This window comes from Pelophylax lessonae, assembly GCF_965119305.1.
Source record: "Pelophylax lessonae genome assembly, chromosome: 1".
Taxonomy (NCBI): Eukaryota; Metazoa; Chordata; class Amphibia; order Anura; family Ranidae; genus Pelophylax; species Pelophylax lessonae.
The window spans coordinates 516974558-517001520 of NC_138768.1; the positions used below are offsets into that span (position 1 = coordinate 516974558).

General features: G+C 39.7%; 1 protein-coding gene across 1 annotated transcript in view; it reads right to left on the reverse strand.

Moving 5' to 3' along the window:
• The window catches only part of LOC309545116 (CTD small phosphatase-like protein 3), a gene marked incomplete at its 3' end in the record, with an annotated part of 68283 nt that overhangs the window by 21707 nt on the left and 19613 nt on the right, over positions 1–26963 (reverse strand). Inside the window, exons 6-10 of the mRNA XM_082244248.1 lie at positions 26768–26851; positions 25601–25663; positions 23010–23089; positions 1525–1651; positions 1339–1434 (exon numbers count right to left, since the gene is read on the reverse strand). Of these exons, the coding sequence (XP_082100374.1) occupies positions 1339–1434; positions 1525–1651; positions 23010–23089; positions 25601–25663; positions 26768–26851 (450 nt within the window). The remainder of the gene's footprint in view (positions 1–1338; positions 1435–1524; positions 1652–23009; positions 23090–25600; positions 25664–26767; positions 26852–26963) is intronic.

Consider the following 26963-nt stretch of genomic DNA (forward strand, 5'->3'; position numbering starts at 1 on the left):
ACGTAAAGCAGTGCTTAAAAGATTAGGTATGACATACCAAAATTGTGTGTTCAGTTTTGAGGTCTTAGGTCAAAAGTAGTTAATTACAACTGGCATTAGAAAAATTAGCAATTCCAAATGTGGGATTATATTTGACAATACTTACAAAGACTTTTCTCAGATTAAGGTTAAGCATGAAAATTTGAAAAGACACCCAAAAAACTACAAAATCTGTTTTAAAACCCGCCATCTCGAACCCTTCCCAGATCTAATATATTTCTGTGTTGGAGAATTTAGGATAATTTTCTAGTCTAAATTGCAGGACTGGGGTCATTTGAGATGTTAATTGCATTTTTAAATCTACCTGCATGTCAAAAATATTCAGAAATAGAGGAAGAGAAAAGGGTGGGGGTGGGGGAAGGAGGTAGGTACATCATGGTACTCAGGAAAACGAGTAAACTCGTTCCAGAAAAAACACGTTTTGCAGAAAGAATCTTCCTTATGATTTTCCAATACCATGATTACTCCATCAATTTCATTTTGTTAATGTTATACTATAAAACGGACCAGGGATAGAGGGGAAAGGTTCAAAGTTTGTTTCCAAACGATCAGAATGCAGGCCTTAACTGCATTCTGTAAGTGTGTTAGCAAAGAACATTTATCATTTTTAATGACATTGGGGTTAAATGGAGGAAGGGCCGTTGTGTTTAATTTGAATATCAAGCGTCTGGCTTTTGCCCAGAACGCTAATATCTGCACCGCCAACAAAGTGAGGTGCATTGTGGGAATATCTCAGCTTTCTTACGTTTATCTCTATTGCGCCTCATTCTACCTTTCATGTATGAGTCAAGAAGCTTCAACCTTTCTGGGACCTCCATGAATACCTGGATGTCCTTGGAGGCACTCCTATTTTCTTATATACTTTTCTATATTTTCTGTTTAGCATAACAACATGATCCTGCAGGGAATTCCGTTCTTCCACTTATTGTTTCATAATGGAGAGATGCATTGTCAGGTTTGCCCCTTCACAAATCTCTGTATACATATTCATGGGATGAACTTATGCGGTCACCTTTGATCAGGTTCCTATGGCATACTGTACTAGTTTCCTCATCCTAACTTGTCAAAATGATCTCAGTTTTCTAGTCTAAGCAATTGCTTATGCCTATAGGACCTGAAAAATCAAAAATACAGAATTAAAAACAAAAATCAGAAATATACTCATTTTGCAAAATCTGATTTGTTTGCACTTTGTAATTGAAACCTTTTGTGGGGATACTTAGAATAAACCTGTTAAATGAGCAAGCAATTTCATACAAAAAAAATGATGTGGAGTTAAAAAATAGATGGAGATCTCACCACATGGGTTAGCTGTTCCAGTGATGGAAGCAGCGACAGCAGCTCTTCGTCTTTTTGGTTTCCAGTCCAGTGCTGCACTGGGAATCTATTGGTTATCTAGTAAGAAAAGCACAATATAAAGTCCTTGTATATGAAATAGAAAACAGCTTAAGGATCAGTAAAACATGCATAAAAGGGTAGACTCACATGGTATGGTAATGTATAAGCTGCTGTTTGTAGTGCAACTGTCTTGGCAAGATCTCTCCATAGCACATTCAGGTCCTTCACGTAAAAGCCTAATACACACATACAATGGTCTTGATATAGTCTGTGCCTGCATAGAAGAAAAAAAAATGTTTGTATGTGTTATGCAAGGCACAGTGAAAATGTTTTGCTGAAAAATGGATCCCTATAGATCCCTAATGGATCCCTCCATTTTGACACCAGAGTAGGACCAGCAGTTAGTGACATTGTGCATTATAGCCATCACCACCTGTTTAGACTTTTATTACAACGCTTAGCAGAGTGAAGTCTTCAGTCAACTTCTGTTGCCTCTTTGAGATGCTCTATGACCAAATGCAACACAAGAATGCCAAAATGTGAATTGTTCATTTGTTAAAAGGAAGCTGAATGATTAGGATCAAGTCCACATTTTCACAAAAAAACAGTCATCTTGCTTGGTTCAAAGGGTATTTCATTGGTTAAAATACATTCCTAACAATCCCAGTGTTTCAGTGTTTAACCACTTTACGACCGCTCACAGTAATATTACTGCGGCAAAGTGGCTCGTTATCGTCTGACGACGTAGTACTACGTCGTCAGACACTCCCCCTTCTGGGCGGTGCTTGCGCGCCGCCGGAGGCTCGCTCCCGCTGTTTTCATTCACAGCGGGAGTCGGGCCAGGGGAGGAGCAGCGGCGATCGCCGCTGCTCTTACCCGATCGTCGGGGATCGAGTCTGGAGATCCGCCCGCTGTGTGTAAACACAGCGGGCGGATCTCCATAGTGACAGGGAGTGACAGATCGGACTGTTCAGCATAGCTGGACATCCGATCTGTCCATGACTCACTCAGTCACCTCCCCCCACACACGTCAGTAAGCACCAGGCATACATTAACCCCTCCCTCTCCAATAAAATTAACCCCTTCCCTGCCAGTGTCATTATTACAGTAACAGTGCATATATATAGCACTGATTACTGCAGTAATGTCACTGGTACCCCCAAAAGTGTCAAAAATGTCAGTCAAGGGTCCGATCTGTCCGCCGCAATGTCGCAGTCCCGCAAAAGAAAAAAAAAAAAAAAATCGCAGATCGCCGCCATTACGCGTTAAAAAAAAAAAAACACCAAAAATGACAGAAATCTTTCCCTTTGTTAGTAAACGCAATAACTTTTGCGCAAACCAATCAAAATACGCTTATTGCGATTTTTTTTACCAAACATAGGTAGCAGAAAACAAATTGGCCAAAAATTTAAAAAAAAAATTGGTTTTTACATCTTTTTTGGGGGGAATTTCATTTAAAAAAATGTTAAAAATATTGTTATTTTTTCAAAATAAACGCTCTTTTTTTGTTTATAGCGCAAAAAGTAAAAATCTCACAGGTGATCAAATACCACCAAAAGACTGCTCTGTTTGTGGGAAAAAAAGGACGTAAATTTCGTTTGGGTACGGTGTCGCACGACCGCGCAATTGTCAGTTGAAGTCGCACAGCGCCGAATCGCAAAAAGTGGCCTGGACGGAAGACAGCAAAATCCTCCGGTGGTAAAGTGGTTAAAGGAACATCATCCACTTTTAATCAGAGCCTTCGAAAACTGTGGAAAACTTTGGACAGAAGGGCCAAATGGTTGTATGTGCCTTCCACCAAAGAATCTCAGCCCTCCCCTGATCTAAATGTTGTTTAGATGGTCTTGGAAAACTGAGAACGCATTTTGTATACAAATACTCTCAAACATATTTTATATGTGCTGACGTCACCATTCTGAGACTGAAGGACGGGCGGAGGAGCAGACCGGCCGGCGGCTCGATCATACCCACGCTTCCCATTACATTTTGCTTGTAAGTTGCTCTCTTTATTTATTACAATAAATCGTTGGTTTTACACTATTGGAGCGCTTTGCTTTTTTACATACCTGCTATTTGGACAACTTGGGAGTATTTGATTCAGTTATCTGGGCATTATCAGAGGACATCTCCATCAGATTGTTACTGGCGCTGTCATTTCCCTTGTCTGGTAAGCGGCTTTATTGTCGGTGGTGGTCCCCTTTCACCTTGGTGGCCAATTCTAGGCTGCCTTCCTTTTTTTTTTTTTAATTCACGCCGGTATCTGCTTTTTGGTAAGCAGATTGGATCTAAGGGTGTTGGTGCTTTACTTCACTTTATTTACTACCTGGTAGCGATTAGCATTTGGTGGTGGCACTAACCTTGGGTGACCTGTATGATTAGTGATACACAAACAGTATTATGCTATGGAAGCCTTTTTCTTTTCACATGCCTTTGATGTTTGAATACTGAGACACCATTCAAATTCGAGGAGTCATTTTGCAAAAAAAAAAACATTACTGCAGTAATCAGTGCTATCTATATGCACTGTTACTGTAATAATGACACTGGCAGGGAAGGGGTTAATTTTATTGGAGAGGGAGGGGTTAATGTATGCCTGGTGCTTACTGACGCTGCAAGGAATACCTCTTGGATTTTTGGGCGTATATTAACCTACCTCTGGTAAGGAGATTGTACACCTGGTGGCTTCATTATTTCACCTTGGATGAGTGTAGATTCCATATTTTTGGATTAACTCCAAGAAGTTTTGGACAATTTATTTGTGGTCTCACATAACTTAGTGTATAGCCCTACCATCACTATCGTTTGCATCTGATTAATATTTTTTATTACAATATTACTCAATTTAGCGCAACTTACCTATATATATTGTATTTTGTTGTTTGTCGCAATTTAAGTTGCTGCTTATCCAGACGAGTTAGCGCAGTTATTTCCCTCCTTCCTTTGATATTTTATATTTAAATGGCACATGCCACTATTAATTTTCACTTGCAGTGAGGCTGCAAAGGGAATCTATTGTGATCAAAATCAAGTGTGCAATCATCATTTCGCCTGTAGGATTGAACAAGACAAGTCTTCTACTAATGGTATGTGTCAGATGGTCTTTTTTCCTTTTTTCAGCAGCTCCTGGCTGTCATTTTTACAGCTGAGAATTGCCTTCAAGCAAAAAGGGGAGGCAGCAGCAGAGCAAAAGCATAGAGCATACTACCTTCTCTTGCACAGGCTCCTCCTTGATGAAAACTAACATTTCCTGTGCTGTAAGATAATGGTACCAAAGTCCCAACACTAAAAATCCCCTCCGTGAACACCAAAGGATATTTCTGAAAGGTTTAGGGGTACTCCAAGTTGTTAGAATTATGGTTTGTATTTTTATACAATTGAGGGAGGCCAGAATACACACAATGTAGTGACATACAGCATGGGTACTTAAAAAAGCAATCACTTGAAAATTAAAAATTGGCAATACTCATAACAGTTTGAGGAACATGCATCAAAAGTTCTGCCGTGACACCTTGTGCAGCATGTGGCGACAAGTAGTTAAAATCAGCGAATACTAATGGATTATTTTTGGCAAACAACTTTCCTGGTGCCTCCATGGCAGCATACCAATGATAGAGCTCCGCCTCGACTCCTCCCTCAGGACTAGTGCATAGCATAAAAGACAAGAAGGTCCCTTCCCCCAGCATTCTCCTTTTTTTCCTCATACCTCTGTAACTGGTGAAGAGTTAGCAGTATGTCCCTACCTCTGCCTTACTTAGTTTGGCAGCTTCCGCTGGGTTCAGCCTCTCCCAGACGCAGTCCCTGTTCTTGGGTCGCTCATAGCACTAATAAGGCAGGGAACCCCTTCTGTGGATCTTTTGGGGTCAAAGCAGAGTTTCCTCATAGGAACGCAGTCTGCAGTTTCTGGAAAATTATGGATGAGTCGTTTCTGCAAAACAGCCGGGTCAGGTTTTTCCCTTTATTTTATCTGTTTCATTTATATATTTCACTGGTTTCTTTAAGGCTACTGTATGTGTTATCAATGTCTTATTTTCCATTTCTCCCCTTTTTTCAGGTTACTGTCACTAAATGATGTTATTAGTTAGGCATATTTTGTTATTTTTTTCTTCCTTATATTCTGGTAGTAATGCGTTTTTTTTTTTAGGGGTTTGTCCTTTTTCACAAAAAGTTACCTCTTAAGCTGGATACACACTGTGCAACTTTGTTGTCAGATTTCCTTTAGATTTGTCTTTTCTGTGTGGTGCAGGGGCCTGCCTGATTGCATGCAGGTTGGGGGTGTTTAGGTTTGGCCTCATGTTATATGGTTTTGGTAGGTCTGGAGGAAAAAAATCTAAAGAAAATTGTATAGTGTGTTAGTCGCCGGCCATGTTTGTTGGGGGAAAGCAGTGCTCGCTTTCCCTAAAGCAATCAAAGTAAACTATGAGCAGCAGTTTTGTCCATTAGGCTCTCCCTTTCCCTAATTAAAGATATAAGGAGGCATCTTGCTGGGATCTGCCTCTATGAGAAGACCTTCAAGTGCTCCTTTCCCTGCCCTTAGGTAAAGTAAATTTTTATTTAAAATCTGTACAGGTATATCTGTGGGTATAGTTGTGCAGCTATGTATATGTATGTATGTATGTATGTATGTATGTATGTATGTATGTATGTATGTATGTATGTATGTATGTATGTATGTGTGTGTGTATATGTATGTATATATATGTGTATGTATATGTATATGTGTATATGTATATATATATATATATATATATATGTATGTATGTGTATATATATATGTGTGTATATGTGTGTGCGTCTATGTATATGCGTGTATGTATGGGTATCTGTCTTGTATAGGTCTGACAGTTTTATTCCCTCTCTCTTTTCTTTTTCTTCATCCCTATTGTTTTTAAAAAAAAAAAAAAAAAAAAAAAAAAATGGGGATTTTTTGTCTGTCTGTCTCTGTCTCTCTCTCTCTGCCTCTCTCTCCTGACCCTGCTGCTCGTAAGCCATCATGAGTCACTCATCTCATGCAAAAGATCCTCACACTTCTGATAGGTATGGGACCAACTTTACGTGAGTATTAAAAAAAAAAAAAAAAAAGGAGCATGTGCCTTTGAGTGATGGGAATTTTCCCTCTCTCACCAGCCCTGCCCATTCCAAGAGATCGGAGAAATCTTCAAGATATCGAGATGACGAGAGTCCATATAGATTCCGATCCTCACAACATAGATCTGGAAGATCAAGATCAAAGAGGCGGGACTATTCCCCATCTCCCCCTCCTCATACTTCCAGGAAGAAATGCTGGGCTTGTGGCGCAAATCCCCTCCCGGATAAATTAGTCTGCAAGGACTGCTTGAGAGATTATGCGGCCAATCGGGAGCAGGAAAGCAAACAAGTAGTAGACTTGATCAAACAGACGGTTAAGGATTCAATTTCAGAGCTAGCATTGGCTCCGACCCAATCTGTTTCCGAATCTTCTGCTCATGTTCCAGATACCGAAAGGCCCTGTCCCTCTGCAACTATTACTCCTTTACATCCGGTAGAGCATCCAGCCTGGGAGTCAGACTCGGTGGGATCTTCAGATGAACGGGATCCATCTGGGTTCCAGTATACCTTGGTTCAGCCCTTCATTCAGGCGGTCAAAGAAGCTATTGCCTGGGAGGAGGTAGAAGATCACACTCCTCAAAAATCCAAATCCTATTTTCCATTCCTTAAAAGGAAACAGATCTATTTCCCTTTAATGGGAGAAATTAATGAGGGACGTCCCAAAGGAGGACATAATCAAAGCCCTGGAAGAGCTCAAGATTTTGGCAGATTTTGTGGGAGAAGCAGCAATTGATACCATCCGCTGCTCAGCCAGAGCTATGCTCCATTCTGTGATGGCAAAAAGAGCTTTATGGCTTAAACCATGGATAGCCGATCCTGCATCCAAACAGAACTGGTGCAAGATTCCATTTGATGGGAAGAATTTGTTTGGGGAACAACTAAATACAGCCATCTCGAGAGTGTCGGGCGAAAAATCGGGTATGCTTCCACTACACGGAAGGGCTCGCAAGTCAAGGCCATTTACAGCAAGATTCCATCCATCTAATGTGCGGGATTACAGACAGCCAAAACAGGCCAGAGAGGGCAGGAGACCCTGGAGAGGCACTCAAGCTTCCTTCCTAAATTCCAGAAAAAATAAAGTCCTTACCGCTCCCCAAGAGGCGCCAACACCTTTTTGACGCCAACTTAGCCTTGTCCCTCCCAGTGGGGGCCAGGCTAAAACAATTTTTCCAATCTGGGCAAGCCACTGCCAGGATCCTTGGGTTCTATCGACTATTCGTTGGGGCCATTTTTGGAGTTTTTTGGGTCATCCTCCTCAAGATTCGTTCCAACAGACAACGTGGCCGACCTCCCATCAAAAGGCACAAGCACTGTCATTTCCTGTCATCTCTCCAGCTTCAGAAAGCGGCAGTTCCTGTTCCCTCGGAAGAGCGCTTCAAGGGATTCTATTCTACCCTTTTTCTGGTCCCAAAGAAAACAGGAGGTTGGAGACCTGTTATAGACCTAAAGAAGCTAAATCGACACATTATTCTCAAAGTTCAAAATGGAGTCCCTGCAAACGATTATCCATGCCATCCAGCCAGGGGACTGGATGATCTCTATAGATCTGCAGGATGCGTATTTGCATGTCCCTATTCTCCCCTCTTTCCAAAATACCTGAGAGTCGCAGTGGGACAATTGCACCTCCAATTCCAAGCCCTTCCCTTCGGCTTGTCCACCTCTCCACGAGTTTTCACAAAGATACTGATCTCATCCCTGGCTCCACTTCGAGAGAGGTCTAAGAGTCTACCACTATTTAGACGATATCTTGCTTCTGGCCTCCAACCCAAACCAGCTCACAGTCCACAAGGAAATGTTAATGCAGGAATTAACGGAAATGGGATGGTTGATAAACCTACAGAAGAGCCAGTTAATACCTACTCAAGAGATGATTTATCTGGGCGCCTTATTCAACACGAAACAAAGTTCAGTTTCTTTGCCTCCTCAGAAGAGGGAAGCCATTATTCAGAAAATGATCCAAGTTCGGCGATGTTGTTTCCTGACAGCATCTCAATGCATGAGTCTAATAGGCACTATGTCGGCCTGCATCCCTTTAGTCCCCTGGTCTCACTGGCATCTGAGGCATTTCCAAGTAGCCTTTCTGGCACAGTGGAAGAGACTACATCTTTCCCAAAAGTTCAGTCTGTCAGCGTCAACAATCAGAAGCCTACACTGGTGGACAGATGCAACAATTCTTTCCAAATCGCATCACCTCGGCTCTTCCCCATGGATCACAATTACGTCCGATGCCAGCGGACAGGGCTGGGGAGCCCATTGCGGGGCGACAAGGGTACAGGGAAGGTGACCTTTCCCTACCAACGGGGTTGTGTCGAATATCCTAGAAATCAGAGCGGCTTTTCAAGCATTGTTAGCCTTGACTTCCATCATCAAGGGTCAGAGAGTGTTACTGCGTCTGGACAACAGAGCAGCAGTGTCTTATCTTCAGAGACAAGGGGGCACACACAGCAGATCCCTTCTCAGGGAAGTGGAGCCAATACTCTTATGGGCAGAGAAGAATCTCCTCGGCCTGAAAGCTGTGTATCTTCCAGGCACTTTGAATATGAAAGCTGATATGCTGTCCAGGAACTTCACGGACAGCAACGAGTGGTCTCTACACCCCCACATCTTCCAGTAGATAATCAATCTCTGGGACTATCCTCAGGTAGATTTGTTTGCCTCTCCGAGCAACAACAAGTTGACCCGTTTCTTCTCCCGCTTTCCTCACCCATCGGCCGAAGCAGTGGACGCTCTGGTATGCCCATGGGTCTTCAAGACGGCTTATGGCTTTCCACCTCGCCCACTGATAGCGAGTTTTCTCTGAAGGAAGAAGTCCAAGTCTTGGCAATACTACCCTATTGGCCGAAGAGACCATGGTTCCCTCTAGCCATGTATCTCAGCCTGGAACCGCCGACAAGGATCCCCTCCTTTCCTCACCTGTTATCCCAAGGCAGGATCTTTCACCCGAATCCCCACAAGCTGGACCTTCGGGTTTGGAAGCTGAAAGGCAGAGGTTTGAAAACCTAGGATGCTCCGCAGAGGTCGTCTCTACCCTTCTAGGAGCAAGAAAGCCTTCCACAAACACAGTATACAATAAAATCTGGAACAAGTTTCAAACCTTTGCTTCTGGAAAAGGATTCAACCCGGTCTCTCCTTCTACGATTGACATCCTCAGTTTTTTACAGACGGGTCTAGATTTGGGTCTTAGTCTGAGTTCCCTAAAGGTTCAGGTAGCAGCAATATCGGCAGCATCCAATAGAAGGTGGGCAGAAGACCCCTTAGTAATGACCTTTTTGAGAGGAGTATTAAGAATCCGCCCTCCGGCCAGGCGCTCCTTTCCAAAATGGGATCTTTCATTCGTTTTAGAGGTCCTCTCAGATCAGCCGTTTGCCCCAGTAGAGCAAATTTCACTTTGGAATCTTACATTAAAAACGGTCTTCCTCTTAGCCATAACATCTGGAAAGAGAATTTCGGAACTCCACTCACTAGGAATTGGTGAGGAACACATTTCCTTTTTCCCGGATAGGGTGGAACTCCGTCCGATTCATGGCTTTGTCCCCAAAGTGGCGTCATCAGCTTTCCTAAGAGAACCCTGGGCATTGCCAGTTTTTACTGACATGGACTCCGATACTTGCCACGAATTAGACATCGCCAGAGTGCTGAAAGCCTACTTGGCTGCCACCGAATCTTTTAGGATATCGGAAAGACTATTCATCATCCCTCACGGGAAAAATAGAGGGAAAGATGCCACTAGCAGAACTCTAGCCTCCTGGATAGCGAAGCTAATCAAAAAAACGTACATATCCAAGAAGTTGGTTCCTCCAACACAGGTGAAAGCTCATTCCACGAGGGCTGTAGCAGCATCTTGTGCAGCTAGGGCCAACGTCTCCTTGGAGACGGTATGCAGGGCAGCATCCTGGTCTTCTTGCCATACTTTCATCAGGCATTACAGAATTGATCCAGGATCCCTTTCAACTGTAAACTTTGGAAGGAAGGCACTAAGCTTAGCCATGTCCTCTGTCTGAATAAAATGTATTTTTTGTGTGTGCATTATCCCACCCGTGTCAGCTATTTATTTATCATTGGTATGCTGCCATGGAGGCACCAGGAAAGCGGGAAATTGTATCATACTTACCGTAATTTCCCTTTCCTGGTGCCAATCCATGGCAGCATATGCTCCCACCCTCGGTATTCTAAATTACAGGAGAATGCTGGGGGAAGGGACCTTCTTGTCTTTTATGCTATGCACTAGTCCTGAGGGAGGAGTCGAGGCGGAGCTCTATCATTGGTATGCTGCCATGGATTGGCACCAGGAAAGGGAAATTACGGTAAGTATGATACAATTTCCCGCTTTGATTGGCCAAGGGGCAATTTCTTCCTAAGAAAAAAAAGCAATACATTCTACAAAAACTTTTCACAGCTTTTGTAGCATTAGGTTATATGCACATATGGATATTAAATCAAGGATCTTCCCGATCACATTATTGAGCTTACATTTGTACCCCATTGGTTCTTTTTAGGGCATGTGGCAGATGGCAATTTTGTTTTCATTGTTTTTAACTGTAGGGTGCATTCTTTTAAATGCAGGCATTTGGTGCATTTACCCATTTTTGCATTTATTTTGTATTTTTTGTTTGGGGGGGGGGGGATACCTGAACTGCTTGGTATATTTTTTACTCATTCATTTTGCTGTCAATACATTTTCCCTGTTTGCTTTTCTTTTTTTGCAACCCCCCTCCCCCCCATCCTTTTTCCTTATTTGTTGGGTTTTTGGGATCCATTTAGCTCCCAATTTAAAATATGCATTTGTTTGGAGTTCAGCTTTTCATTACATTATCCATCAGAAGATGGGTACACTGTAGTCATAAAGGGATGTACATTGTCAGCAACAATACTCAGGTAGGCTACAGTGTTAAAACTATGCTCAATTGCTACTAAGGGGCCCAAAAGTGTGACAAGAAAAACATCCGACGCCATTACACCACCACCAGCCTGAACCATTAATACAAGGCAGGATGGATCCATGCTTTCAGGTTGTTTATGCCAAATTCTGACCCTACCATCTGAATGTTGCAGCTGAAATCGAGACTCATCAGACCAGGCAACGTTATTCCAACCTTCTAATGTCCAATTATGGTGAGCCTGTGCAAATTGTAGCCTTAGTTTCCTGTTCCTCGCGGACAGGTGTGGCACCCGGCGTGGTATTCTGCTGCTGTAGCCCATCTGCTTCAAGGTTCAATGTGTTGTGCGTTCAGAGATGTGATTTTGCATACCTTAGTTGCATGTGTGGTTATCTGAGTTACTGTTGCCTTTCTATCATCTTAAACCCATCTTCCCCATTCTCCTTCGACCTCAACAAGGTATTTTCATACACACAACTGCCGCTCACTGAATATTTTCTGTTTTTCAGTCCATTCTCTGTAAACCCTATTAATGGTTGTGCGCGTAAATCCCAGTAGATCAGTTTTTTTTAAATATTTAGACTAGCCCGTCTGGCACTAAAAACCATGACGAATTTAAAGTCACTTAACCGCTTGCCGACCGCCGCACGACTATTTGCTGCGGCAGTCAGCCCCGTACAGGCAAATCGACGTAGAGCTACGTCGCTCGCTTACGAGTCTCTAGGGGGCGAGCGCACGCCGCCAGAGGCGCACTCCTGCCCCTGCTCGTTCACGAGCATCCCCGCGCGAGTGACCGGCGGCTCCGATGTCCGCCGGTCACTCGCGATCTCCCGCTGGAGAGGGAGAAAGGCAGACAGCTGATGTAAACAAAGCCGCCTGTCATTCTCCCTGGTGTAACTGCAGAGATCATACGATCCTGCTATGTAGTATCTTATGTCTCTGTGGTTACATCACAAGCCACACCCCCCCACAGTTAGAATCACGCCCCTAGGGATACATTTAACCCACTGATCACCAGTAAAGTTAACCCCTCCCCTGCCAGTGTCATTTTTACAGTAACAGTGCATATTTATAGCACTGATTACTGTAGTAATGTCACTGGTACCCCCAAAAGTGTCAAAAATGTCAGTCAGGGGTACGATCTGTCCGTCGCAATGTTGCAGTCCTGCAAAAAAAAAAACGCAGATAGCCGCCACTTAGTAGACGCAATAACCAATCAAAATACGCTTATTGCGATTTTTTTTTTTTACCAAACATATGTAGCAGAAAACAAATTGGCCTAAAATGTTAAAAAAAAATATAGATTTTTACATTTTTTGGGGGGAATTTCATATAAAAAAAAATGTGAAAAATATTGTTATTTTTTCAAAATTGTCGCTCTTTTTTTGTTTATAGCGCAAAAAAAAAAAAAAAAAAACGCAAAATAGGCCCTGGTCTTTGAGCAGGAAAATCCTCCGGGGCTTAAGTGGATTCCCTCCCCCCCCCCCATTCTGATGCTCAGTTTGAACTTCAGCAAGTCTTCACCACGTCTAAATGCCCAAATGCATTTAGTCGCTGCCAAGCGATTGGCTTATTAGCAATTAATTTTGCCAAGCATATGAACAGGTGAACCTAATAAAGTGGCTGGTGAGTGTAGGTTCCTACATAGCTGTTACTGTCAGCAACGTATTTCCCATATACAAAAGAAAATAAATGGTTCTAGACTGCTGTCCAGCTTAGCAGTGCTATCCTCCTAGGTTCTCTTTGTTGCGGTCCCTTCACAGTTATGCCTCGTACACACGCAACAGTTATGCCTCGTACATACGCAACGATAGTTGGCCGTGAATTTCGGCCAACGTCCGATCGGCCTATTTTCGGCTTGTTAGTATGATACTTCCGACAACCGACTCCGACTTTTCGGCCGAACAAAATCTGGTGTGCAGGCTATAAAATTTTTGTTGGCTGTCAACAGAACGGCTGATTTTTCGTGCAGTCAGTACAGATTTCGGCAGACAAAAATCTGATGAGCAAGACTGGGCATGCTCAGAGAAGAAAAAACACACGGAAAGTCAACCATCACATGACATCACTTCTGAAGTTGGTTTTTGTTGGCTGAGAAAATTTGTGTGCAGTCTAGAGCACATTTCAACCAACACAACAACACTGGACAAAAGACGGCCGATCGGTCGGCCGATAATCATTGCGTGTGTACGAGGCTTTAGTGTAATTTGTTCCTTGTAAGCAAGACATTCCAAAATGATCTAAAACTGTTTTATATACAAGAATGTTTCAAACACATCCTGGTCTGCAGGATCAACACACGTGCTGGTCTGATCAGCAGCAAAGTCTTCAGTCTGGGTACTGCCAGTAGAGGAGTTTCCACTACTTAGTAAATATTGGGGATTCTTTACAGTGGGGTAGGATAACGGACACTTGAAAAGAATGAACTGAGAATCTGATTTCCAGTTGCTCTTTTTTAGGAATTCTAAGAAATGATTTAGTGCTCAATAAAGACAGGACGTGCATATTATATATGACTGAGATAGGTTTCAGTTCACATTTTAGAAGCTAGAAGCTATTCCACTAGAAAGCTTCTAAAATGTGAACTGAAACCTTTCTACTGGAATAGCATCTAAAATGTGAACTGAAACCTTTCTACTGGAATAGCATCTAAAATGTGAACTGAAACCTATTCCAGTAAAAAGGTTTCAGTTCAGTTCACCATGTCAGGGTTATTTGGGGAGATTTAATTTCACAAATAGAAATGAAATGTCATATTTTGATCTGTATAGAATTAGCAATGACATCCATTTTGTTCAAGGTTGTTGAAAGTTCAAGCCTCCTTTAAAAGTGCATATTCAACAGGTTTTACTCCAGACATACTGTGTTGACCTAAGGTAATAAATAAATAGTCTGTTGACTTTCTTTAAGATAAAGACTAGCTGACAATATACCAAGGTAATCCTGTTTGTGTGGGATCATAAAATGAGTCAGTATTTTTCTGTGTTTAAACCCATTTAAAATAGGATTTACAGATATGTTATAATCTTATATGTAACATAATATTATCAATGAAATATATACCTAAATAATATACATAGATATGTAGAAAATTGATATATATTATAATTGTTTCATATTTTGCCAACTTCTAACTTTACTGATTTTGATGACTCATCTCTTTATGTCAAGACAGACTTCAGTAAACATTTGTAAATTGTAAGATGTAGAAAGCATCAAAATTTTGTTTGACCTTGCTATACTCCAGAAGGTCTGGATTATAAGCTATTGGTCAATTTAAAGTTCGAAGTTTAATTTGAAGATAAATATTGCTATATGCCGAAGCTAAGAGCAATGTAAGAGTGCCATCTCTGGTGACTGAATGCTACTACGGTAGTTGAAGTCTTGGGTTAAAAAGTCATTTCCAATATCTATCTTATATATATATATATATATATATATATATATATATATATATATATATATATATATATATATATATATATATATATATATATATCTAAATAAGATATATTAAATATTAGAATGGTGATATCAAGATTAATCTTTATTCAGATACCTGGTGGATTAGATGGACATGTAGTAGATGAAAGCATGGATACATTTTATGTTTTATAATAGTCTTAAATGGAGAAATCTTTATTTAATTTTAATATACTGGTTGACCAAGAGGTGTCACCCTATGACATCACCAGTTAATGAATAAGATGTTCCAACCAATGATGATCATGTTACTCCCTCTGGGTTTAACTTATGGTAATTTTAATAGTCCTTTGTTCTATACCATATAAAAGCCCAGATGAGAGAAACACATGACACATCACATTTTGCCCAATATACATCACACTTACAACATACACACTACTACAACCATGCACAGACTCATCTACACAGACTTCATTTCAATCCATCATGTATCTGAACCTTTGAGGGGCGCCAAGCGAAACTCCTCCCTAATTGGCCACCATCTTGGAAAAGCAGCCATCTTAAGGAACCTGGTAACTACTATTCTAAGCTAGCGGCCATTTTAAATATGGTAAATATGCCTTGCTAATTATTTGATTATTATTCAATATTGTTTATGTACTTCCTTAAATGTTTTACATTTCATATTTAAAGGGTAACAAGAGTACAATCCCAGCCGTATAAACCATATGTAGATTTTTCTCTAAAGAGATGATTTTTGTTTTTATAATATTTTTATTAATATCAGATTAAGCGCATTATTTGCGATTTTAAGTCTTCCGTTTTGCATGGCTTATTCTCACTTCATCTGCAGTGAAGTGACTATCAGGCTGTGTATTTCGCAGACAATTGTGGTCTGATTATATAGAACATTCAAATATGGTTTCTACTACATCTGGGGAAATGGTAATCTTGCTTTCGTTTCACTTTAACTTTGTTTCAGTTTCACTTTCATTATTGAGCTACACATCACATTGCATTTATTGTTTGAAGTTCGTATTTCTGTAAAGTTATCTCTTTGTGTCATCTCAAGTTTGATCATTTATCGTGATTACATGTCTCGTGAATAAAACTTTTATATATTCCATACTGTAGACTGTTTTCACTAAGATTGGTATATGCTTTTAAAAAGAAATTAATCAATAAAAAGAATTTGCTAAATAATGATTTATGGAATAAGTTGAGATTCTCCTTTCACACAGATCTTTGCTTATTATTAACCATAAATAGACACTGTATATTCAGAGCAGTATAAACATTCTGACATAATGGAGGCACAGCGAGATATTATTAATTATTAATTCTGACATAATGGAGGCACTGCTGAGATATTATTAATTTCTTACATATGCCAATCATAATTATGATCATGTTGACATAATTCATAACTTAAAAAAAAAAAAAAAATGTGATGTTGATAGAATTGAAAATTGAAAGTGATGTTGATAGAAATGCCTTAAAAATGTCTACAGAAGGTAAGGTTCACGCTGCCAACTCTGGCAAGATGTCAATCCCACAGCCCCAGTAGATTCGGCACAGATCTAGAATATGTAGAGACACCTCTCTGAGTCTGAAATGGTGAAATATGTAAATGCTGGTTAGAGTCATATATCAAAATCCTCAGAAAAAGTCGGGCCAAATATGGGCATCTGACGTGGGTAGAGGATAACCCGCTGTATGAACTCACCAATAGCTTCTCTAACACCAAAGGCGTCAGGAAGCGTGATCACATACTTTTAGAATCATGGCCAATCTTACTGTATCTCTGTGGGGAACTGCATCAGAAGGCTCAGCAAAAAGAATTTAGTAAAGTTCCAATCTCCACTCCAAATAATAGAAAGTGAGATAAGGAACCTCCTTGAGCAGGTGAAAGTAACCTCTATTGGGACACATCAGTAAAGAGAATGTAGCGTGAAATTGCAAATGAAGTAGAACTGTGGCAGAAGTCTTATCAAGAAAGCTGTAATGAAAGTAAACATTTGTAAGAGCAATGTAAATCATTAATGCAATGAGGAGGAGGTTTTTAGCAAGGAAAAATGTTTTCTAGCAAAAGTTGCCGAGTAACCGGCAGTGGAAAATTAAAAATAAATTAAAAAAATGTAACAGTTCAAGTTAGGACAGGAACTCATCAATAAATAAATAGGAGAGTTCCATAAGGTTATGGTGTCCATGCAAAAGGGTAATGCTTATTAGTCCTGCATTAAAAATTAAATAATTAATTAGACCCAGATATGACTCCCAGTCTGATGGTTATGACCCAGACAAGGGGGGGAAATCAGGTAGAAGTCCACATCCTACCCTAGCCATCTTCTAAAAATAGGAGGGCAGAAATTGGGCAGCCATACATAAATAGGTATGAGTCATATCAAGGTCACTGCAAAAAGACTAGCACCCCTAAAAAGACTCCATACACCTCCAGAATTTAATAAGTTTGTTTTAAAAAGAGTACTGTCCCGATTTTTGTGTTAAGAAAGGGTCTTTAGACATTATTGATCATCTTGAGGCCTATGAAAACAGCCTGTGTTGTGCCTCAAGGATGTAATTTAAAAGTCGGCCCATACATAAAAAAAACCCTTAATGCTGCTAGAGCTGCTATATATAATTTAAAATGTACACAGCACCAAAGCCCCATTTAAATTTTGGCTGTACTCAAAAGTGCTTAACACCCTTCAATGAAGGAGCTTGAGTACAACCACCGGGAATTTAAATCCCTGTGCTTTGAGGCATTGCCCAGGTACATAAATAATAAGTTTGGCAAGGGACTACAAAGTTGAGGTGTTCACTGGAATGGTTGGTGAAAGAGAGTGACGATTTGTACTCCACCCAACAGACCAGTGAATGCAAAGAAAGGCGTAAACCTGTCCCCAAAATTGTGGCAGAGACGCATCTTTCCTCTCAACCCTCATAAAAAAAAAAGGAGAAAGATTTTATACCGGATACCTCAAGAAGGACACCGGACACCCCACCAATTAGGAAGGGGGGGAACCGAGGCCATTTTAGAATTTCCTTCCAAGGGGACAGGGCCCAAGGTTTAAAAGAGTCTCTAGGGAGTATCCCCAAAGAGCCCAAGTCACCCTTGAGGATAAAAAAACTCGCTATGCCCAATATCCTCAACAAGGGGGGGGGGGACCCACAAATAAATAGGGATTTGCCCCATCTTAGGGCTCCCCAAAATCCTCGGGAAGATCAAGAGATGTTAAGGCCCAGATCTCACGCCAGAACCGAATAAATGGTTCTGATGGGGATCTGTCCAATCTGTCTGAACCCGAGAGACATAGGCACCGCAGGAGGCGGAGCCAACAATACAATTCTGAAAGAGGTCTTCAGCTAAGTAGATGCCAAGTTGGATCAGATGATCACTTGGTTCACTCAGGACACTGTAGCCCAGAATTAAAATAATAAATTCCTCTTTAGGAACAAATCTTGTGGCCAACCAAGGGCCACAAAATCCTTAAATGCCCAAATGGCCAGGAATCAGAGGGACACACTGAATAAAGGCATAGGAGACAGAGGTTCTAAAACCATTTTATCCCCAGGTCACAGTATTGAGGATCCTGCAAATCTCTGCCAGGGGGGATCTTGGTTGTTAGATACTAACTACCCTCCTATTTTTCAGTGGTCACTTCATCCCTCTGACTCAAACAGGTCGCTCAAAGCGGGCACATTTAAAAAAAATCGGCAATGACGGTGATACCAAGGAGGATCAAACCCTAATGACGTAATGAAGTCAAGAGGTTAAAGGTTGTGTACGGTAACCAAGAAGGAATCCTCAATGTCAGGTAGTTTTGTTGCATACAATAAATTGCATTGATGCCCCAAAGGGGGAGATATAATATATTTTTCCTCCCGAAAAAGTAGGTACATTTTAACAAAATATTGTATCATTGTTAAATTGTTCAATGTGTGGTATGCATGGCGATAAATACATCTCCATGTTAATGAGCCCCAGAAGTTAGTCTCACATTTCATGGTGGTCAGATAAAAGATCTACCAACCTCACATTGAAATGTCAATTGATGAGAATATATATTCATACTGTATATTTCATCCAATAGAGGGAGAATAACCTTCCATGCCAGGTCGTTGATTGATACAGACGATGATGTTTGCCATAAACGTGGCAATCGGATGGGTCATCTTACTCCTTGGAGCCTAGCTCAGGACGGAACCCCTCATTGAATCAAGTACCTCTTCAGGAATCATGCTGCGAGACGCCCAGGATTCTTATTGATGGAGAGGAAGATTTGTTTTAAAAGATCTTTGTGCATTTGATCTGAGGAAATCCATTTAGATGAATCGCACTACCTCCTGTTTTCAATTGAAGGAGATGTGAGAGTGGTGCATTGCACATGTGAGCAAAACTCAGTCTGGGTGTCTGACACTCTAGACCATGCTGAGACCATTCATTGTTCAATCCACGTTCAAAGAGATTTCTCGGATTCCTGTTTGTTAACATTGTTTACTGCGTTTTGAATGGTAGTTGCCAATACCATCGCAGTACATTTCTATATTTATCAAAAACTTTGCAAACTTAAGATGGAGAGTTCAAGGAAATTTGAGTTTCTTTACTAGAAGATCGAAACTCAAAAGACTAACAAGAAACAGTTGTGACATAGCTAACAATAGCAAAGTCGCTACGAACTGACACTTGGAACTGCTTTTTCATTTTCATTGCTTTGCTTGAAAGTTATAATAAACAATCCCCAATATGAACTACTCTCTTAGAAAATATGACAGGACATTTTCCTTTTTAATAAAACTTCCTCCCAGTTAGTTTTAAGGTTGATCACCTACCTACTGAGAGAAAGGGGGGGGGGATGTGTCAGGGTTATTTGGGGAGATTTAAATTTCACAAATAGAAATTAAATGTCATATTTTGATCTGTATAGAATTAGCAATGACATCCATTTTGTTAAAGGTTGTTGAAAGTTCAAGCCTCCTTTAAAAGTGCATATTCAACAGGTTTTACTCCAGACATGCTGTGTTGACCTAAGGTAATAAATAAATAGTCTGTTGACTTTCTTTAAGATAAAGACTAGCTGACAATATACCAAGGTAATCCTGTTTGTGTGGGATCATAAAATGAGTCAGTATTTTTCTGTGTTTAAACCCATTTAAAAATAGGATTTACAGATAGGTTATAATCTTATATGTAACATAATATCAATGAAATATATACCCAAATAATATACATATATATGTAGAAAATTGATATATATTATAATTGTTTCATATTTTGCTAACTTCTAACTTTACTGATTTTGATGACTCATCTCTTTATGTCAAGACAGACTTCAGTAAACATTTGTAAATTGTAAGATGTAGAAAGCATCATAAAATTTTGATTGACCTTGCTAGACTCCAGAAGGTCTGGATTATAAGCTATTGGTCAATTTAAAGTTCAAAGTTTATTTGAAGATAAATATTGCTATATGCCGAAGCTAAGAGCAATGCAAGAGTGCCATCTCTGGTGACTGAATGCTACTACGGTAGTTGAAGTCTTGGGTTAAAAAGTCATTTCCAATATATATATATATATATATATAAATAAGATATATTAAATATTAGAATGGTGTTATCGAGATTAACCTTTATTCAGATACCTGGTGGATTAGATGGACATGTAGATGTAGTAGATGAAAGCATGGATACATTTTATGTTGTTTTATAATAGTCTTAAATGGAGAAATCTTTATTTAATTTTAATATACTGGTTGACCAAGAGGTGTCACCCTATGACACCACCAGTTAATGAATAAGATGTTCCAAACCAATGATGATCATGTTACTCCCTCTGGGTTTAACTTATGGTAATTTTAATAGTCCTTTGTTCTATACCATATAAAAGCCCAGATGAGAGAGACACATGACACATCACATTTTGCCCAATATACATCACACTTAAAACATACACACTACTACAACCATGCACAGACTCATCTACACAGACTTCATTTCAATCCATCATGTATCTGAACCTTTGAGGGACGCCAAGCGAAACTACTCCCTAATTGGCCACCATCTTGGAAAAGCAGCCATCTTAAGGAACCTGGTAACTACTATTCTAAGCTAGCGGCCATTTTAAATATGGTAAATATGCCTTGCTAATTATTTGATTATTATTCAATATTGTTTATGTACTTCCTTAAATGTTTTACATTTCATATTTAAAGGGTAACAAGAGTACAATCCCAGCCGTATAAACCATATGTAGATTTTTCTCTAAAGAGATGATTTTTGTTTTTATAATATTTTTATTAATATCAGATTAAGCGCATTATTTGCGATTTTAAGTCTTCCGTTTTGCATGGCTTATTCTCACTTCATCTGCAGTGAAGTGACTATCAGGCTGTGTATTTCGCAGACAATTGTGGTCTGATTATATAGAACATTCAAATATGGTTTCTACTACATCTGGGGAAATGGTAATCTTGCTTTCGTTTCACTTTAACTTTGTTTCAGTTTCGCTTTCATTATTGAGCTACACATCACATTGCATTTATTGTTTGAAGTTCGTATTTTTGTAAAGTTATCTCTTTGTGTCATCTCAAGTTTGATCATTTATCGTGATTACATGTCTCGTGAATAAAACTTTTATATATTCCATACTGTAGACTGTTTTCACTAAGATTGGTATATGCTTTTATAAAGAAATTAATCAATAAAAAGAATTTGCTAAATATTGATTTATGGAATAAGTTGAGATTCTCCTTTCACACAGATCTTTGCTTATTATTAACCATAAATAGACACTGTATATTCAGAGCAGTATAAACATTCTGACATAATGGAGGCACAGCGAGATATTATTAATTATTATTAATTATTAATTCTGACAACCATTTTAGAAGCTATTGCAGTAGAAGGGTACACACAGATGAATGGCTAACTATACATTAATGCTTAATTGCTTTGCACATTGTTTTATTTTCCAAAATGTTGAAGAAATTAGGTCATTCCCTAAAGCAGGCCTTCAATCAAAAGTGAAAGTGCTGCTATTCCTCCTCCCCGTCCCTGACCCTAAACACTTTTTGATGTTTTTTTTTTTATCCTGCTCCCACTTCAACTTGTCACCTAGGCAAGAATGACATCTGCTTGGGCTTTCCCAGGGTACCCGCCCACAGCCTCCTGGGACCCATCATACGTCCCTGCAGGACCAGTCCCACAGCGCAATATGATCTAGCGCATGCGCAGTGGGAGCAGACTGGGATTACTTAGGAAGTCGTGGCCATCTCCCAAATCCAAGATGGCAGTGCTGGGGAACTGAATCAGTGAGAATGGTTGTACAGGCTATTGGAAGACAGTGCTGGATACCAAGCACTGGTAAGTACCCGATATTTAAAAGTCAGCAGCTACAGTATTTGTAGCTGCTGCCTTTTGATTTTTTTTTTAAAGTCTGACATTCCACTTTATTCTGAAGACACATTCACTTTCATCAGCCTTCCTCCATGTTCCCCTCTAGGAGAGGTTTTTGCCAGTGCAACTAAAGACAATTCAAAATAATTTTTCAAACAAGCTGTAGCTATGAGCCAGGCAGCACTGCTCAAATTCACGCATGCAGAGCTAATAAGACAAGGGTAGACTGTCTCCATGTTGTCACAGTCTTGAGCAGATGGGACTCTGAAAGGCATGGAAATATGCACAAAAGCAACAGGGTAGAGCAGCATGCATTTATTTGAAAATATGAATATAAATGCTACTGTATGTATAAAGCTGCATTTGAAATAATAAAAAACAATATGATGTTCAAACTTTTGACTTCTTTCTTTAATAACTACATAACACAGTACTTGTACTTTTACTTTCAGTACTTGAGTAGCAATTTTTTTTCAAAACTACTGGTACTTTTACTTTCAGTACTTGAGTAGCAAAATTAAAAAAAAAAAAAACTACTTGCAATACTTAAGTACAAAAAATGTTGAATACTTTAGTACTTCTACTCAAGTCACTTTTTGATCGAGCACTTGTACTTTTACTGAAGTATGGGTTTCGAGTACTTTATACAACTCTGATAGTAACTCTTCATTACATCACCCAACATGTATAGGCAATTAACCCATTTCTCATTTATTGGTAGCTTAGAAAAGGATGATTCAACATGTGGATCATGCCCAGTGCCCACAAGTCTGATTGCTTTCTAGTTTTTGTGGCACAGGTAAATGTATTGTTAAATTCACGCTTCTGTAAAAGAAAGCTAAATTTCACCTGATCAATGTTTTCTGTGGGTCCAGGATTTCCATAATTTGTTCTCCATACTCCTTCCTTGCGGTTGTATATATAAATAACTGCATGAAAAAGAAATGTTGTAGAACAAGTATTGGTGAGTTTGTTGAAGTAAAACATTTCCATATGTCTCACGACTGCATTTTTGTGTGGCATAACTGCTAGCTATATGAACTGTAGCACTGTACATCATTGCAAAAGTTTACACAAATACTACAGCCAAAATAGAAGCCTAATTATAGTTGGTAAACATGCTATCCATGTTGCTGTTTACAATGTCAAATATGCACTTTTTCTTGGTTGCATAGTTTTTGCCATAGAATTCCACACTGGGCTTTGCACCTCCCTTTTCTTGAAAAGAGATTTGTTAACCACTTTACCACCGGAGGATTTTCCTGCTTTACGTCCAGGCCACTTTTTGCAACTTGGCACTGTGCGACTTTAACTGACAATTGGATAATATTAGGTGAACCAAGTTTTTATTATACTTTTTTTTTTTTTTTATTATACCTTTTATGTTCACACATACATGCACATATCACTTTTATATGCTAATGCGGTATATCTGTACACTATATTTTTAATTTTGATATTTTTGCCATATTTTCTTTTTTTTTTTGGATTTTATCATATAGTTGTACCTTTCGTGCTCTTTTTCCATATTCTGGACTTCTAGTGCATTATACATATTCTTATCTTTCATTAGCACCTTTCATCAGCATTTGTCAACACCCTATTAATTACTAGGCAGCGCCATCACCCTACCTTTCTTCTATATTAACTGACAATTGCGCGGTCATGCAAAGCCGTACCCAAACTAAATTAACGTCCTTTTTTTCCCACAAACAGAGCTTTCTTTTGGTGGCATTTGATCACCTCTGCGCTTTTCATTTTTTGCGATATTAATATAAAAAAAGAGCAAAAATTTTGCGAAAAAATTGACATTTTCTAATTTGACAGTTTAAAAATATCCAATATATTCAATTTTTTTTATATGAAATTCCCAAAAAAAAAAAAAATGTAAAAATCTAAATTTTTTAACATTTTAGGCCAATTTGTTTTCTGCTACATATGTTTGGTAAAAAAAATAAAATAAATCGCAATAAGCGTATTTTGATTGGTTTGCGCAAAAGTTATCGCAGCTACCAACTACGGGAAAGATTTATGTCATTTTTATTTTTTTTTTAACTAGTAGGCGATCTGCGATTTTTTTTGCGGGACTGCGACATTGCGGCGGACAGATCGGACCCCTAACTGACATTTTTGACACTTTGGGGGTACGAGTGACATTATTACAGTAACAGTGCATATTTATAGCTAATGACACTGGCAGGGAAGGGGTTAACCTTATTGGTGATCAAGGGGTTAAATGTATGCCTCCTGCTTACTGATGTGTGTGGGGGGGAGGGGATTGTGTGACACAGACACAGATCGCAGGTTCAGCTATGCTGAATCCTGTAATCTATCCCTGCCTGTCACATAGGACATCCGCCCGCTTTGCTTACACAATCGGGCGGATTTCCTCACTCGATCCCCGACGATCGGGGAAGAGCGGCGGTGATCTCTCGCTCCTCCCCTGCCCCGACTCCCGCTGTGTCTGAATACAGCGGGAGCGAGTCTCCGGCGGCGCGCGTGCACCACCGAGAAGGGGAGGAGTCCAGTGACGTAGGTCTACGCCGCTGGACAATAACGAGCCACTTTGCCGCAGTACCAGCTCAGTGAGTGGTAGACAAGTGGTTAAAATATGCATCTAACTTTATAGTAGAAAAAAAAAAAAAACATTTCTGGCTGGCTGAGCAGCCTCAAATTAGATCCTGGTAGCACAGTGCATTTGAAAGTGTTGAGGGGTGGCTGTGAACATGGTATATTTAGATTTTTTCAAAGCATTTGACACAGTTCCCCACACATGACCAATGTGTAAGGTAAAGTCTACAGGCTTGGAAAGATCAGTTTGTAAATGGATAGAAAACTGGCTTAAAGACTGTATTCGGAGAGTAGTGGTTAATGATTTTTACTCTGAATGGTCTAAAGTTATAAGTGTTGTACCCCAAGGTTCAGTGTTGGGACCATTTTGTTTTAATATATTTATAAATTATATAGGAACTGGGATTAAAAGTACCATTTCAGTGTTTACCAATCTATGCAGTGGAACAACGTCAATGCAATGTTTCATTGGGCAACTGTGTGGCAAATGAGGTTTAATGTTGATAAACGTAAAATGATGCACTTGGGAGCTAAGAATATACATGCATCATATATACTAGGCGGAGAACTGCTGGGGGAGTCAAACAGTGGAGAAGGATCTGGGTGTTCTGGGAGAAAGAGAAAGTATTAGGGGCCTTGCCTTATTTCAAATTCAAATTGCTTTTTGCAATTTCATTGAACGGTAGATATTGTACCTTGACTGCAAAGGATCTGCAATCGGGTAATCCCAAGTAGAGTTTTGTTAGATACTAAGGAAACATTGGTACAGTCATCACACGCCCCAAACCAGTTAGATAGGGTCAGACATCTTGTTGGCAGGAAATAAAGATAGGGCAAAACTCTTCAAAATACTTTTTATCAGTTCTTACCTCATATAATTTACTAACAGCTTGAAGGAAGTTTTTGACATGAGGTCTCACTTTTAAATACACCTGCAATAGAACGATCATCTATTTAAATATGCAACATTGATTTGTAAGGAAAACCAACCATACTAGACATACATTGTGTTGTAGAAACAATTCTGGTCCTGATGGACCTTCAGCAGCTTTTCATGAAGCGCCACAGCTGGCTTAGTAGCACAGAAGCCATATGAGAAGGGGAATGCAATCAGAAGATGTATTGGGGCATGTACAGGGCAGGAAGCTAGCCTTGCAATCACTTACCCCTGTGCCACTCTGTTGATAATCCCTATCTATCCTGGATAATAGTTTCATTTATTCTGTGAATACTCCTCCATTATATCTAAATTTCTCTACAGGGGATGGGATGATACAAACAATATATTTGAAATTCTTCTGATTCCATGGATGCCAGCTAATAAGACCCCAGGAAGATCTTCCTGTGCTGAGAGGAGAACTGCAGATTTCGAATGAGGGACAACAGATTACCGATATACAGAGAATTTATAATGCATAACTTTATTTACTCTGGCACCAGAGTGCACAGTTATCAAACTAAAGAACAAAAGCCTACAGTTTCTTGTATTTTTTTGCATTCTAAAGTGTCAAATTTTAAAAAGGAATTTACTTTTAAAAATAAAAAAAGTATTCCAGTCTCCATGATTAGTTGAGATCATCATACAATACCTCTCAACATTTTCAATGCTAAAGCTGGATTTTGGAGGTGATCTTAATATGTCTGCCGGGGGCCATAGATTATAATTTTTTTCCTTGGGGAGGGGGTTCAGCCTTGAGTGCCTAGTGGAAAACATTAAGCACAGCCCCCCCCCCCCCCCCCAAGTACAGATTCCTCTTCCCACCACCAGTTCAGATCCCCCCCCCCACCCCCCTTAACAGACCTGGGGAAGTCCTCCTTCAGCTGTGTCATGTGATAGATGCTGCCTATAAGAACATTTGAAATAATTGTAGCAAGCTAAACAATTTTACTGTTTGGGATGGCTTTGGACACATTTTTGAACAGCTATATTGTCTATATTGTAATCTATCAATGTCTAGAAATCTTGTTCCGTTGACAGTGGCATACTACTAAAGCGCCACCCCAGAAGTATACAAACGAGTCCAGAATTTACAAACCTTGTAGAATGTGTCCTGGAAGGGTGTTAGAAATGTGCACTCTGCATCATCAATTGGGATGAGTGAGCTCTGAACCAGGACATCCTGCATGTAAGCAAACATTTCAGAAAATGTAAAATGCTAATTATTTTGTGCACTTTTTATAAATCTGTGGGAAATACCAAAACAGTAGGTGCACCTATAAAAATTCACAATC